A 17,643-nucleotide genomic window follows, 5' to 3' on the forward strand; every position below is an offset into this window, starting at 1 on the left:
TCAAGTCGACAGTTCTTTTGGTCTTCTGTCAGCAGTCAAGGAACAAATTTTGCTGAAACACGGTTTATTTTTAAATCTTTGTGTAAAATGTTACAAACTGATGATTTTGGTATTCCTAAATATTCTTCCAGCTCTCGGACAGTCAATCGACGGTTTTCATTAATTGCTGCACGAACATGTTAAACATTTTCAGCGTTTCTGGCCGTTGAAGGCCTGCCAAATCCACCATCACTCTCAACTGATATGCGGCCATTTTTAAACCGCCTAAACCACTAGTTTATTTCTGTATCGCCCATAGACACGTCACCATAAACTTTCCGTATCATAGTAATCGTCTTTGATTCTGAATGGCCAAGTCTTTGGCAAAATTTAATGCAAATGCGCTGCTTAACACATTCAGTCATATTGAAATGCGACGCACACACACGGCAGTACTGTACGGAACAGAGCGCTGTGACTCACTGAGTGACCGGATCGTATTCAATGCCTAATATGGGAAGGAGTAGGATCGCCCCTCCAATAACCGGTTCGAGCCGGTCGGTTACGCCGTGGCCGCCTACTGGTCGGCGGTCAGATACTTTTTGGACAGACCTCGTATATGTTACCGTTGCTCAGACCAGAGAAAAGGAGAAGGCTGTTATTTCTCCGACAAACGTTGAGGCCCACAAAACAGGGGTCACACACCAGAAACCAACGGAAGTCGTCGTTAGCTCTTCAGCCTCCAACCCAAACCAATATGTTTAAATTTATTGAAATACATTTGTTTTTTACTTTATCAGCTGCCCTTGGTTCACGTTTAGAGGTTATACGTCAACTTTAGCTTACCGTTGTCACAGCGAACCATTTAAAAATGGAATTTTATCGATGTTAAACTGTTACAATTTATAATTTTGAAGCTGCATACAAAATAATTTTTAATATATTCTTAACATTAAGTTTTACATACGTTTTAAGAGAAGTTTGAAAATTTTTTGTGTTGAGGACATTTGAAATATTGAAGTGTGTAATGACTCTACAATTTTATTTCTCAATTTAGTTACAATGTTAGGGTTAAATCCCTTTAAATAGTTAATTTTGCAGCTTAGGGTATAATGTAGGTCTAAAAATATGTAAATTACTAAATGAATTCATAATGAGGACCGTTTTGCAGCTGGATGCAAGCAAGAACGGTTGTGCGATACTGCGGCAACATAACCGATTTGTGTGCTGTGGTGACCCTAGTGGCAACATAGAGCTGCGGGACCCGGGCAGTCTTCGGGTTGAACATTCCTGGGACACTCACACTGGCAGCCTTTCAGATTTCGACATCCACGGGAACCTGCTGGTCACCTGCGGCTTCTCCAACAGGTCAGGACTGCTAACTTTTTAACCGAGAAAGTTATTTGCTCTGGTCTCACGTTAAACTTAGAGTTCATTCGTTTTTGTTGGTTGCTGAGTTATTGGATTATCTCTTAGGATCAATGAACGATTGTAAGAAGCTGCAAAAGCACACTCAGTCCATACATACTTTTTGAGGGTTTACTTTCTCCAATCATGAAATCTGCAACCTCATCACCTTCAGACACTACATCATTTTGTGTCTTTAGTGTATTGTTTATAATTAACAATCAAATAATTTACTTTATAAAAAAGAAGATGCTCAATCAAATTTCAGACGTAGTCATAATACTGCCAAGCCTCCATACCTCACCTTAGATTAAACATTTACGAATGGACTTGCTAAACATGATTTTTATACTCTTTTGGTGACAAGATCTCAGAGCTATTATATTAATAGCTTGTAGTATCTTTATATATAAACTGAAGCAATTACTCAAAGGCAACTGTTTCACCAGTTGTGCATTTGTAACATAACAGGGAATACAGATTCACAGTTTCTTTATATATAAACTGAAGCAATTGCTTAAAGGCAATTTGTCCTAGAATTGCGAGGACAGTCATCTGCTTTGACTCACTTAGAAGTTTATTTGCGATTGAGTAAATGTTTTTCCCTTGGGGCGGCCTACTGCCATGCACTTAAGCCTCAAGGGCTTTTTGCGCACCCCGGAAACACACCATGAGGCCCACCAGTCTACAATTTCAGCAGTTCCACAAACTGCCGAAAACAGCCTATCAGGTCCTCCTGGGAAAATTCACCACCCCTGTCCAAACTACCAAAGATGGCATACCGCTCTCTTGCTATTGAAGGGCAGGTGCTCAGCAGTTTTCTCCTGCTCATTACACCTACAGAGCGGAAGAAGGATGCCTACTCTGTGAAGATGCTTCCTCAGGTGACCATGCCCCGTGATGAGACCAATAACCCGAGAAGACATTGATTTATTTAATGAGAGAAGGTCTGACGCCACCCTGGAGGAAGGTGACTGTAATACCATTCTACTCGACGCCACCCTGGAGGAAGGTGACTGTAATACCATTCTACTCATTCTCAAGCCCGGATGCAACCTCCCGGATGCTCTGCGTGAATCCATTTCGAGACAACCCTAGAGGATTCACACCTTTTTTTTTTTTTTTTTTTTTTTTTTTCTTCCTTGGGGCGGCCTACTGCCATGCACTTAAGCCTCAAGGGCCTTTTGCGCACCCCGAAAACACCATGAGGACTACCAGTCTACAACTTCAGCAGTTCAACAAACCGCCGAAAACAACCTATCAAGTCCTCCTGGGAAAACTCGCCACCCCTGTTCAAGCTACCAAAGATGGCATACCGCTCTCTTGCTATTGCTGGGCAATCAAAGAGCAGGTGCTCAGCAGTCTCCTCCTGCTCATTACACCTTCCACAGAGCGGATCCTCCTGAAGGATACCAACTCTGTGTAGATGCTTCTTCAGGTGACCATGCCCCGTAATGAGACCAATGACCTTGGAAGACATTGATCTGTTTAATGAGAGAAGGTCCGAGGCCACCTTGGAGGAAGGTGACTGTAATACCATTCTACTCACTCTCAAACCCGGATGCAACCTCCACCTTCTCCCATGCTCCGCGCAAATCCATTTCGAGACAACCCTAGAGGATTCACACCTTGGAACACCGCAGAATGTTTGAGGGCCCGTCATAATTGACCCTGAGCCCTGGTTGGCCAGGGCATCAGCTTTTTCGTTCCCAGGAATTCCCTCATGACCAGGAACCCAACAAACGGTCACATTGTTGATTCTGGCAAGGGAGGAAACGGCCTGATAGCAATCCCAAACTAGTTTGGATTTGATCACGCAAGAGTCCAGCACCTGACTGTCCGTGAAAATATTAATCGTCTTGCTCCTATATCGGATACGAAGATTCTCACGAGCACATTCCATAATAGCTGCGACCTCCGCTTGAAAAACTGTTGGATACGGACCCATAGGGACCTCCAGCTCCATACATGGTCTCACTCTCAGAATTCCAGCGCCTGTGTCGCTTTTTGTTTTAGAGCCATCTGTGAACCATTCAAGCTCCGCTGGTGGAAGAGGTTTCCTTCCCTCTGACCAATCATCCCTAGAGGGTACAACAATTCTAAAGGGTTTGTCAAAGGAAAACTTTTGTGGCATCTGATCAGAGATCATATGCAGAGCATCCTCCTGTATCAGGGTGCTAATTCTACAATGCCCACCACTGCAGCCCAACCAGAGTGCCATCTGCTGAAGACAGTAGACACTCCTCCTGGCCATAGCTCGAATGACAATGTCCGGGGGGCAAGGTTAAGACAACAGTCCATAGCCGCGCATGGCGCACTAGGAAAGGCCCCAGTGATTGCAAGGCAGGTCATCCATTGGATACCCGCCAGACGAGCTACCACCATCTTGGCCTCCGTTTTTGGTCACCAGACAACCGCTCCACACATTAGTGCAGGTCTGACCACGGAAACATAAAGCCAGTACAAGAGCCTCGGCTTCAGTCCCTAGGGCCCACCTATCACACGTCTGCATTGCGTTAGAGTCCATTTCCCCCTGGCAATGATCCTTTCTAGACGAGGTCCCCAGTTTAGAACCCTATCTAGGGGGCGCCTAGGTACTTGACCTCGGACATCAGCTCAATGGAAGAGCCTCTGAATAGAAAGGGACCAATGCCCTCTATCTGTTGCCTCCTGGTAAAGGCAACCACAGCAGCCTTGGTGGGGTTGACAGTGAGGCCAACCTCATCAAACCAATTTCCCACCATGTTCAGAAACAGCATTGGTCAGTTCCGTGATTGTTGTGTTGAACTTGCCACTCACAAGAATCACAATATCATCTGCGTACCCCTGTGCAAAGACACCGCTACTATTCAAAGAAATTAGCAGGTCGTCCACAATCAGGTTCCACAGGAGAGGAGAAAGGATGCCACCCTGCGGACAGCCCCTCATAGTCTTTGCAATAACACTTGCTCCCATAAGGGTTGTGACAACCACCCTGTCCGTGAGCAAGGCCATTATCCATTCACACACCTGACCATCAACACCACGTCTTGAGACCGCATTGATAATCACCTGAGTGGCTGTGTTGTCAAAGGCTCCTTCGATGTCTAGGAAGACACCTATGGCTACCTCTTTTGCTGCCAGCATCTTCTCAATCCTGCCTACCAATTGATACAGGGCCGAGTCGCATGACCTTCCTGGAGTGTAGGCGTGCTGATTAGGATGTAGAGGTCGCTCCAAAAGAGCTCCCTCCCAAACAAACCTGGCAACCATTTTCTCCATGGTTTTAAGAAGAAAGGAGGACAGGCATATCGGCCTGAAAGACTTCGGCCGATCCATGCCACCCCTCCCCTGCTTCGGTATGAACACTACTCTGGACACTCTCCAGGATAGTGGAATGTACCTGAGGGCCACGGAGGCTGTGAACAGTCTGCACAGCTGGGGAAGGAGAATATCCAGCCCCCGCTGCCCCCGCTCACCCTGTCACCCCCAGAAGCTTTGTAAGGACTGAAATAGTTGATCGCCCACTCGATCCTTCTGAAGGTCATGACATGGTGCGCCAGACTCCACTGCAAATGAGTGGCGCGCCCCGTATGTCTCCCCTCACTGTCGAGTGGTTGATCACCCTCATGAACAATACAGTCCGGAAAGTGTGTTCCCATCATAACTTTTAGAACTCCTTCTGGTTCAGTAATGTAAACACCTTGATCATCCTTGAGACTACTAAGCGGCGAGACGGGATTTTTTGCTAGTAGCTTTTGTAGCCTTGCACAACCCTGCACACTATCGATATCGGTGCAGAGCTTCTTCCAGGCTAGCCTCTTAGCCGTACGAACCTTATGCTTGTACAGTGCAAGAGCCTCGTGGTAGATCTCCCAAGTTTTGGCTCTCTTGAATAAAGCCCTGACCCTCTTCCTCAACGAAGCCAGTTCAGAGCTCCACCAGGCTACTTTGTATCTATTTCTATTAATAACCGGGCAGCTGAGATCAAAGGAGCCTACTATCACAGAGGTAAGACTGTTGGCAGATTTGTCAAGCTGCACCGTGTTGTGAATCCGTTTCCCATTAGTGGAATCAGATTCTAACTGTGCCCTGAGGTTTTCCTTGTATGATACCCAGTTTGCGTTCCTCAGATTCCTATACTGAACTTTTTCCAGCACCATCTACCAGAAGAAGACTGCTCATCTACCAAAATTACCAAGGTTCTGGAATCTCTCCCGTGTGGACATCTCCAACAACCCTCTAGTCCGACACAGAGATCCTTGCATTTTGTTTCTTAATAGCCCCAAGAATGGTTGCAGAGTCCTTCCCGGCCATGGGACCATCAACCCTGAGGAAGACCTTGATAGATCTTATGAGTTCTTTGTAGACCCCACAGATCACACCTATTTCCCCATGGCCACCGATCCCCAGCCCTGGAGCCAGACCCTGCAGCCAATCTCTGGTCTCGTCATTGCCACACAGCATGACGATAGCCCCCCTTTCCGGGAAGCACCTCTTGAACTGCCTAGACACCCTCTGCTGAGAGAACCTCGTCGAGGATGCGCCCCAGCAGCTCCATAACCTCCTCCTCCGAGAGGCGTCTCTCAGGAAAGCTCACACGGACCAAGGCAAGCTTGTGTCCCGTCAGAATCTCCCTGAAAGTGTCTCCCACTCCCTCCTCCGTTGAGGGATTGGTATTCATAGCACACTCTGCTTGCTCAGGAGGTGCGGTTGAGCGTCTCTTTGGCAGGGGTTTTTCCGCCGAAGAACCGCCCGAGCGCCCTCTCTTCCCACTAGGAGGAGAGACAATGCCTGCAGTTGCCTCACTCTGCTTTTTCAGCTAACTTCTTTCGTTAGCTGACATCTTGCCCGTGTGCCTCCTCCATTCACTGTCCGGAAGCCAGGTACCATCAGCTTTCTTTTGCTCCATCGCCCAACGCTTGTGCAATTTAAAGGGGAGCTTGAGGTTGTAGTCCATTACACATGCTTCAGTGTCTGTGCCCATGGACTCAACCTTTGTGCCTGAATCATCGACTGCTGAATCATCGTCGATGGTGGTAGCACTTGAGGAACAGGCAGATACATCCAAGGCCTGGTTGCCGGATGCAACTGCCTGTTGCAGTATTTCCAGATCAAGATCTGTTGGTGTTTGTTTTTTGTATTTATTAGAATCCATAAAAGGTTCCACGAGTACCGAGGAATAAAAAGTCCGCCCAGCCAGAGCCCCGCATGACCAGGTAAGGCTATTTACACTTTGGGGGGGGGGGGGCTCCGTTAACGACGTACAACCGCTGTGCCATGCATCCCTTAGGCACGGGTCGTCTCACACCGTAGGATTGGGGGCCCTCAGTCAAATCAAATTTGTGTGGTGCGATTCCAGGCAGACCAGCTGAGACTGGTCATACCCGGACTGGCACCACTACTGCACGCTGCTGAAGGCCGTCACTGCGCAGAGTGCACATTCGGGGCACTAGCCTAGATCATGGGGTTCTGTCGAAAGCATAGCCACCTCTTGCCGGACGCTAAATAAGCGTTTATCCGAGCCCAACCATTGATTGGATTCGGATCCCCCTTCGGTTTTGAGCGACACCTTGGTGGTGCCACCCCTGGAGAGGTACTTTCCCAGTTCATTGGGGATCACCCGAACTAAGGTCAGCCCGTCTCCTAGGCCCCTAATGTATCTTAATTTGGCACTTTAAAAATTTGAATTATCCAAAGTAAAATTCAAATTATCCCCGATTTTTGAGCATTGTTTAGATTTAAAATGGTAGGGACGAAGGTAAATATTCGAACTAAAGAAGATTTTGAATTATACAAGTTTGAATTATCCAGGTTCCACTGTGTAGCTTATTAATAATAGCTATATGGATTAATAAGAGAAACTATGACAGACAGTCATAATTAACAGTACAACACAATATCTGTCATAACGGAATGTAAAATAACCTGCTAATCGTCAGACATCTATCTGGTCGTATAAATAATTAGCCAGTGCCTTTGCAAACTGAAATGAATTAATCGATTTGATTAAATTTGATGGATTATTGCATAATATTTCAGGAGCCAAGAGCCAAATAGCATTGTATAAAGTACACATTCCCTAAGAAGAGAAATTTGTCATCAGCTGTCCTAGTTGTGGGGAATGTTGAAAGGAGAGAGTTGAACTGTTTAAAATATGAAGTAAATTTTTTTTCAGATCTTTTTTTCTTAGCTTGACGTAAAATCAACCATCAGACATGTAAATAAATGTTAAATCAGTACCAGCTATCTGCATATAGGCACTTAAAGTGATAACTTTCTCACGTCTAACTAGTTGTCTCATAGTGGTTAGCATTTCCATGGCATTAGATGGATTATTGATCATTGGCGTAATCAAAATTTAAAATTAGATAATAGCTTTGTATCTGCAATCTGCATTACACTACTGATTAAGCAATTCAATTCAATTTTGTTTATTGCCGTTAAATAACATATGTTACAATAGGCTTTGTCACATAAGTAAATTAAATAGTAGACATTTGACTTCAGTGTAAATTTGATGTAAGATAATTAGTTGTTAATCAATGTGTTTTGATCTAAATATAACAATTAACAATATATAACAATTAACAAAACATAACAATTAACAAAACATAACAATTAACAAACATAACAATTAACAAAATTAACAATCAATAAATACAACAAATAATAAAAATTACTAAATAAGAGAATAAATTATGATATATAAATATTACACCTAAAATATTATGTTGTCTAATGAAACATTGTAGAATTCATCTAAACTATAAAAAGCTTTTTTTAAAAACCATTTCTTAAGAGCCAATTTAAAACTATTTACAGACAAAGACTTTACATTTAGAGGTAATTTGTTAAAAAGCTTTATGCCAATATGTATGTAATTATTTTTCGTCTTACTTAGATGTACAAATTTTTTATCAATAAGGTTTTTATTTCCGGTGTTATATACATGTTTACTGCTTCTTAAATTAAATTCTGCATAATGGTCTTTAACATACATAATTGATTGAAACATGAACACACAGAGTAACGTTAGAATACTCAGATCAATAAAATGCGGTCTACATGATTCAGTGTCCCGCACTTTACAATAATTTAATATTTACTAAAATTTAAATGTAAACACATGTTTCTGCCTCTTTGATGAACTTCAGCTGAAAGTGTTAACAGCTGTTAAGTATCAGTTCAATTTATATTACATGTTGTAGCGCAATCTGCGGGATCCAATGTAAAACACTCCAATATCAACAACAATTTATACATAAAAATTTAATTAAATAGACTATTTAAATAGGACCAAATTGTGAATCTAAACAATTCTTGAATCCCCTTCAACGCACACACAAAATTTCATCAAAATCGGTCCAGTCGTTTAGGAGTTCAGTCATATACACACCTACACAAGAAATATATATATATATATATATATATATATAAAGATGACTCAAACAAGAAAACACCTGTTGGTGAGGTTAGGTAATGTTAAGATTATTCCATGTATGTTTAAGAATGTTATTTGTGCGTCTAGTGGTTCCTTAAATGTTCTGTGGTTGTTTATACAATATCTAAAGTAACTGAAGTTATACTTTGGATATTTAATTTTTTATATTATACACAATACTGCTTTAAACACGTTTGATCTGGCCAGAAAAGTTGTCCGATCTGCACAGTGTAATTTGTCTGTAGACAAGGTGGCCTGACTGTGGACCGGTTTCTGATGGTATATGACCTGCGAATGATGCGAGCTGTAAGCCCCATTCCTCTACTGCTTGACCCGCTGCTGCTACGGTTCATGCCGTCGTTCTCGTCTCGCATCGCCGTCGCCTCTTCGCTCGGCCAGCTGCAGCTCGTTGACACGGTCACTCTGTCCGAGCCCGACCTCACCGTCTACCAGGTGAGCGAGTTCTTAAAATGTGCAAAGCAATTTGTGTCCTGTGTCTCAGCTTTTGATGGAAGTTGTAATGGATTCTTCAGGGCAACGATGTGAGTTTTATGGCCAAGTACACACGAGTGTCCGATGTTGTGTCAACACTGCTCCAGCATCAATCTGGAAACACGGTTTTGGCCTGTTTGTCTGTGAACTTATGTGGATACATCGCGAAAGGAAGTACAGGACTCATCCACTGGTGCAAGTCTTTAACCCTTTTAGTGTCGGAGCATGATACAAAAATGTTTGTACGAAAAATGCCAGAGGTTTCTCTAAAGGTACTGCTGAAAAATGCCAATCCTATTTCAGCAATTTTGCAGCATTTGACTAAAATATCCATAAACTAAAAACTGGATTTTCTTTACAGATACATTGTTTTATTGAAAACAAATAAAATATGCGTATACAGCTAATTTATTATATTAAACAAATCACAAAAATGGTACTTACGAAAGAAGTACTGGAAAATGAACTGAATATTTTTTCAGTTTCCTATGTACAACTAAAATTGTATACATACATAAAAATTATAGTTTTAATTATATTCTATTATTTACAAAACAGGAAAGATAACACTACTTGTTTTATAAACCTGTTTTCACTTTTTATTGTAGGCCTAATCTAAACACATGAAATTCCAAACACAGTTTGTAAAACATACAAGCTATCAATGAGTTCTGAATAAGTGAACACTTAAATTTAAAAACTTTATTTAGAAACAAAACTGTTAACTACAATGGAAAATAATTCATAAATCTTATATTTAAATGTTGTGTTATCTCTAAAAATTAAAATATTTATTTGCAGTATGTATATATTTAGTTTCACATGACTAGCATTATGGAAAATATATTCCACTTGAAACATAATATCAATTGAAATAGAAAATTAAACTAAATACAAACATAAAAAGTTTTGATTAATATTTTAAAAACTGTTAAAAGTTATATTATTTTTTAGAAATCTACATTTTCAGTTTTTTATGTTACACTAAATTTTTAACTAAACATCTAATTAATCTTAAAAACTTACTATAAATATTTTTATCTTGTAATATGGTTAATTTTGATTCCTTATATACCAACAAATTTATATGTTGGAAAATTATCGAAGTAAAATCTTTTACTGTGAATGTCTGTATATACGGACATTGGCAAATTTCAGTAGTTTTCGTGATGTTTGTATTGGCGTTTCTCTGTAGTTTTTCTTACGGACGTTGGTGCTAAAATGGTCAAGGTGGTATTCGTTACTTATTTATAGACTTGAGTAATGATGAAAAAAGGATGTACAACTATTTTTGTTTGAGTGCTAAATCTTGACGAACTATTTTATCAAAGCCGTGGATACAGTCATGCAGCTTACAGCACTGAAACTCGATGTGTACGTTTAGTGCTCATGTATACGAGCACATGTCAAATTCAAATTCAAATCTTTATTTGTCATTAGGCTATATTACAAGCAATAGACATTGTCATACTAATACTAAATATACTATGCAGTATACAAATTGTCATAACTACAATAATGATAAAAATCTTCAATAGAATATGGTGCAGTCCTCACCAAAAAACTTGTAATTATTGTTTTGAATACATTAATACTTAATTTTTTTACATATTCAGGTAAACTATTATACAATTTAATTTGCATATATTTATGACTGTTTATCTCTTTTTGGAGTCTGGTACTTGGTAAATTAAGATTATCACAATTCCTAGTATAGTGGCTATGATACACATTGCACTCAACAAAATCAGATAAATGTTTTTTAACATATAATAAATTACACAATATATACAAGCTAGGTACAGTTAAAATCTTAAAACTAATAAAATATGGCTTACAACTTTCTATCTGACTTATACCAGCCATAACTCGAATTGCCCTTTTTTTGGCATAAAAATACATCGTTAGCTCCAGGACTATTTCCCCATAGCAATATGCCATAGTTCAAGTGACAATTAAAAAATGCAAAATAGGCCATACGCAAACAATCAGATTCAACATTATACGCTTAAACAATAAGTATAACACTCTAGATAGTTTAGTAATTAGCTGCTCAGTATGATAATGCCAACTAAGTTTTGAGTCTAGATGAATACCGAGCAACTTGACATGCTGATTGACTAACTCTCCTTCTACTTTCCTTAATGTAAAGATGATTTGTTCTGACTTATTATCATTAAGTATTAACTCATTTGCTGAGAACCAGTCACCAGCCCTTTTCCACTAATAGAGCAGATTCATGTTTCACATAATCCAGAGAGTAACCCTCAACCAGTGACAAACTGCACACTGCCTCCAAGCACACCAAGATGCAATGTTGGAGCAGAAATGTGATTTCCAAATGCTGCAGCAACGTATCTGAGTCCTGCGAAAGGCTTGTATGTATTAGGTCTAAATAGAGCTGTAGATGCTGTGTGAATCAGTCATCAGGTGAGTTTGAAGTAATAAATATTCTGTGTACTAAAACTATTGATTCTTTTGTGGGCTCTCTTTAACCTGTTTTCCCTTTTCTTTCTTCTAGTCGTTACTGAAAACGTAATAAACGTACATTACTGGTTCAAAGCTCCAGAACAAACTATGCAAACAAAAAGTGTGAACGTGACTGGGAAATAAATTTATCTGTAAATATACTTTTAGATTGTGCGAATGGATCATTAAAAATTACATACAGATATTACTGTGATATATCAATTTCTATTTTCTGTGCAAAACAATACAAACCAGTGGATGTGAGTATGATGAATAATGTTTACAATACATGTATGTATGTATGTATGTATATATATATATATATATATATATATATATATATATATATACACATATTAACTTTACAAAATTGACTGATCTGAAAGGGAGATTAATTAAAAATTTGCTGCCCAGTGGGATTCTGGTTTGTTCTTTTCCTGTGTGAAAGAACAATTTAGAGTGCAGTAAAAATTTGCTTGTCACTTTCTGAAAGAGAAGCAAATTTTTTCAGCTGTATACTGTGGACATGGATATTGTGAACTGAGCTGTGATGCTGAAGAGTCCAGTTGGTGTCCTCCTGTGACCATTAGATGGATCCTCTTATCTCAAGGGGAACATAACTGGGTCTGCTACTGAAACTGTGACTTGTTAAAAAAAATCTGAACTGAATGGAGGGCCAAATTTTAGAGAAACAAGCAACTCTAAACCAAGCAACTGAGGGTTTCTTAACCTTCAAAGACTTTAAACGTGTAAAAGTCAGCAACTTGCTCATCATCTATCATTCTGAAAAGAATTATGATATTTAAATTGTTCTTTTTCAGCTCTACTTTTCTGTTTTTCTTATGGTTTTTGGGGGTGGTACAATAAACAATAATGCTGGGTTAGCATCGTTGAGCTAATATTTCTGGAGCTTTCTATTCTCATAAGCAATAAAAATATAAAAAATAAACTGCTGGTAATTTGGGCTCCAAAGAGCTTAAATGAATTGTTTTGGAAAGTTTAAAAATTAAAAATGCTTACTGTCAATCCTTACAAAGGTTGCGGTCCAGGTAACCTCTTCTACTATCCAAGCATCCCAGACTTCCTAGATGTAACATTTTTAACTGAGAAGAATTACCAAAACACAAAGTATCATAAAAATCATTGAAAGTTTTGTGTCCATTGCTACTTAAAAGCTAATCAATTGTATAGAAAATGAAAATTGTACAGTATTGATAAAATTATTTTAAACCAATTAACAACACAAATTACCTTAAAATCCATTTCCGATTGTATCAAGTTTATGAACAAAACATATCCAGCATAGTGGTGACCTATCTAGAAGTACATGAAAATTTTACAAAAGGTAATAAGACTTGTGTGTTCAAATGTTGGAAAATAATAATAATAATAATAATTCTTTATTTTGTCAAAAAACACAGAATATACATTTTGCATATACATATTCATGCATAATAAAATACATTTACATAGCATAAATCAAAATAAATGTTCTTACATTAAGTAACTACAATATGTTCATTTTAAGATGCAAAAAACAGTATCAATAAAAGATAATATAACTTAAAAAAAAACTGTATTTAAGACAAGATAAAATAGGAACCCCATAGGCAAAAACCAGTATTGGGATCTCCATCACTTAACTAAAGCAAAAAAATCGGCTAGCAGCGACACGCAACTCGTATTAGGAAAAAAAATTTATTTTACTCAAAAAATAATCTCTGTTTAATAACTCTGTGTGTAAAATAATGATGACTTTAACAACCATGCAATATTTTTCAAAATTAAAAAGTTAATTATCTGTAAACTAATCGTACTGACTGGTTAGGTGAACACCGGCAACTCACTGTCTCTTGCCCTGGATGTCTCCACTTCCTGTCAAGCCCTGGCCTTGGGTGATTCTGGTGGCAGCATACATCTCTTCACCTCCCAAAACAACGCCATATTCAATGCCTTCTCTCGGCCCACTGAGTTTGCCGATCCCATCGAGCCATTCGATTCGATCAGCATCACAGATAGTCTGGCCATACTGTCATCCGTTCCCCTCGTCTACACCTCGCCTCCTACCACCATGCTCTCCGACTGGCCCAAGAAGTTCCTCAAGAATGTTTGCCGGTAAGTCCACACCTCAGTTTTATTGTAAGAGATTCATTGCAGGATTGACTATGTTTTCCTGTTTAAGTGCAAATTGAAGTAGTTTGTGCAGTAAAGAAGATGCAGTGATGTTGAATCTTTGGAGTGGTATATTTCCAATCACAAAGCAAAAAAGTGACTCACGTTGTAGATGGACATGAGAAATTTGAGCTGTAGCCTATGAGAATTGAGGCGAGTTGAAAGAAATGTTTTTCTAAAAGGAGTGATAGCCATAATTATTGAACTGCATGAGTAAAAGCATTGATATGATCATGTTACCAGTCGATGCTGCAGAGTGGGGAAAAGACGTTCATTCAAAAAAATTGTGATATTTTAATGTACATTGTATTTTGAACTCTCTTTTTTGCCCTTGCAATAAAAAAATCACTATCACAAACTATCTGTGTGTGTAGGTATGCTGGTGTTTCAGCGTGTTTCCCATTATCTATACATTTTTACGTAATTGGAATATATTCTGGAAGCTCACTTTATAATCTACTATTTCTATAATTTAAAAGGAGAATCTCTGCAAATTACTTTGAAGTAGCGTGGTATTCTTAGGCTCCTCAAAAAGGATAAATTAATTAAGTAGAGTTTAGAGTTCAGATGAAAGTATTTGATGAAGTATCAGGTGGAGTGTCTGTGTGTACCGGCGAAATCATTCTCTCGTACCGAAAGTTCGTCCACCACTAGACCAATGACCTGCAATACTGGGTTGCAGTCTGCCCCACGGTAGTGCTGTGTTGGTATTCATTTGTTATCTTTTTTATCCTGTATTGGATATATTTATTTTCCAAACATCACAGAAAGGAAAGTTATTAGGTATACACTATGTTTCATCGACACATCGAAAGCCACAGATATAAAAACTAAGGAGCTTGAAATAGGTGATAGCGATAAATCGTCACCGAATTTCTCGCATATCGCTAGCGATAAATTGCTAGAGCATCGTAGCTTTGTTTGAAAATAGACTAGAGAATCGGAAATTTTCAACTGGGAAAATCTCCTGAAAAGAAAAAAAAATCTGGAAAAATTCCTATTTGAAAAGAAGTTTTGAGTGGCCACCCTGTCAAAGCTTTGCTTTTATGCCGATGATAAAAACCTAGTGATGTCATGAAAATCTCTGGAAGAAATTCATACAATCAATTGGACATATTAGAAATTATTTTAAAAACCACAGTTTCTTTTTGCATTCAATTAATAAAGTTCAATCTTTGTAACATTAGAAACACCTCAAAAAATAATGTTAAAGGACCCAACAACAGTTTGTGATTCATCCCATATTGAAAAGAAAATAGCACAAATTTTCTAGGGTTAACAATAGATCATCGTCTAAATTGTGACTAACATGCTCATAAGCTCTTAATTACAATACATTCCACTGTCTATGCACTAAGGAGAATGCACGTAAAAACTTAGAAAATTTATATTTCGCTTATGTCCATTCTCATGTTTCTTTTTGCATTGCCGTGTATAGTTCAACCGAACAAATAAATATGGATAATATTTTTAAATAAAAAAAGAAGGCAATACGGATAGTGCTAAGGCATGATGATGATGATTCAGCTAAAGACGACTTTAGCTGAATACTATTTTAGCTGAATAATATTTTAATACCTGTACTGTATAGTCAATACATTTTTTAATCCGTCCTTACAGTGAAAAACCAAAATTTTTAACTTAAATTTTAAGACACCTAGTTACCCTTACTACACTAGACCCAAATACGAGGTTATCCCGGATCATAGGCTAAAGTTTTTTTGAAAAAACCTACATATATAGGGAATACATTTTAAAAATGTATACCACAAAACATAAAAACAGAAAATGGCCTAAAGTTCAAAAAAATGCTCAAAGATTATTTACTCAACAAAGCACTTTACTTTATTGAGGCACTATCCACCTCTCTCTAATTTTAAATTTTATTTTATGAATTGAGGTTGTAAATATTGAAAATACTAATTTCAACTATAATTATTTTCAGTCTAGTAGTTTATAGAAATTTGACACTTTTCAGTGTATACACATGTACATGAAAACGAATAAAGAATTTTGAATTGAATTGAATCTTTGTCATTAGTATGATTATGAGACATAAGGAAGCATCTTCTCAGAGTCAGTGTTCTTGTAGGATCCGCACTGTAGAATATGTGATGAGCAGGAGAAAACTGCTGAACACCTGCTCTTTGACTGTCCTGCAATAGCAAGGGGGTGGTACACCATCTTTGGTAGTCTGAATAAGTGAGGTGAATTTCCCCAGGAAGACCTGATTGGTCTTTTCCGGCGGTTTCTTTAGTATTTATGTTACAGTTAGAATATTATTTAGTTCCATAGCTATAAAAAAGTGGAGAATGCAATTTATAAACAGGTTTTTTAGGATCACATGTCATTGGGAACTTTTTTTAACCTTATTTGTTTTACATTGGTCTTCTTCAGTTATGCAATTGATTTTGTTGAACACATTCAACAGTGTTATTTAATTGTAATCAATAAACAACAGCTACCTGTTAAAATTTGTAAATAGCCATGTTTTAGAAGAATGGGTTTTCTACTTTAGGATGTTATTAATAAACCGAGCTTCAATCCCTGTCAGTAGTGTTTCTAATGAAAACTGGAATTTTATTCTCACAGACCCACCCCACCCATCGACCCAGAGATACTGAGGACAATGAAGATGCAGGGGACAATTGGCTACGCACCAAATCCGAACACAAAATTGCGGAATCAGGTCAGTCATATATATAATTAAAATTCATTCCTTTAATTTGACCAATAGTGCTATGTTGAATAATCTTTGTGTAAGTCAATACATTGACTTATACGAAGCAAATGAATTTCAATTTTATGAAATATTTATGGTCCTATTAAAGTAGTTTGGTGACAACTATTAAAGGTCTGGGTATGCCCTACTATTGTTTAATGGGAATTTCGGATTTAATTTTTGAAAAACTTCAGCTTTGTTTGCACTACTTATTTTTGTATTAGAAAAAACTAAATATCAGTAAATTAGGTAAACAAAAAATTGTCAACTCTAAAACATACTTTTAAGTATTTGGTTGAGTGTTAGAATTTCTAAACTAGAGACTTAGTCTTATTATTTAGAATTTGATTTTATTAGAATGACAACAATTTGTGTTTTAATGTGTAAAACTAGCAAATTGTATGCTTGGGTTGTTGCCTTAGTGGTAGTGGCTCAAACTGATCACTGGAGGGTTGTCAGTTCATTTGTACTGCTGCTAGTTCAGTGATCAGATTATTTCCTTTCTTCAACTAACCTGTTAAAAATATTTTGAACCATTAAAATAGTTTTATAGGGCTCAGTTCTATTTGGTTGGTCGGTGGGTGTAGACCTATTGTAACCTGTATTCTTTATTTAAGTTTTAATAATTAGTGTTTTATTAAGTCCATGTTTTAGAGTTAGTGTGCAATAGTCGTGTCACAACGCTCTGGCATGTTTTGTTTACTTTAACCTTGGTTGTAGTCATGTATCAGTTTAGTCATTTACCTAAAGAAGAGATCAGATTGCAGATTTCAAAACGTAGTGTTACTGATTTTATTGTATCACTGATCGATGGCAAATATCCTGAAAAATCCTGTTTCTTCACATTGGCTGTGTTGGAGAGGATAAGACTTACTACTATTCTGACTGTTCTCAGGTTGGTACATGAATTGTGTTGCAATAAAGGTAAAATGAAAATATTAATAATATTCTATATTTCTAAAGTTGGTGGATTTGGCAA

At 38.2% G+C, this 17,643-nt stretch overlaps 1 protein-coding gene across 2 annotated transcripts in view; it reads left to right on the forward strand.

Moving 5' to 3' along the window:
• Positions 1–17,643, forward strand: part of LOC124366484 (PAN2-PAN3 deadenylation complex catalytic subunit PAN2-like) — a 46,262-nt gene that overhangs the window by 13,332 nt on the left and 15,287 nt on the right. For both annotated transcript variants that reach the window (XM_046823072.1, XM_046823071.1), the window contains exons 5-8: positions 1,151–1,347; positions 9,055–9,262; positions 13,599–13,885; positions 16,535–16,631. In XM_046823072.1, the coding sequence (XP_046679028.1) occupies positions 1,151–1,347; positions 9,055–9,262; positions 13,599–13,885; positions 16,535–16,631 (789 nt within the window). The remainder of the gene's footprint in view (positions 1–1,150; positions 1,348–9,054; positions 9,263–13,598; positions 13,886–16,534; positions 16,632–17,643) is intronic.

The sequence above is a fragment of the Homalodisca vitripennis genome, chromosome 7 (assembly GCF_021130785.1).
Source record: "Homalodisca vitripennis isolate AUS2020 chromosome 7, UT_GWSS_2.1, whole genome shotgun sequence".
NCBI classification, from domain to species: domain Eukaryota; kingdom Metazoa; phylum Arthropoda; class Insecta; order Hemiptera; family Cicadellidae; genus Homalodisca; species Homalodisca vitripennis.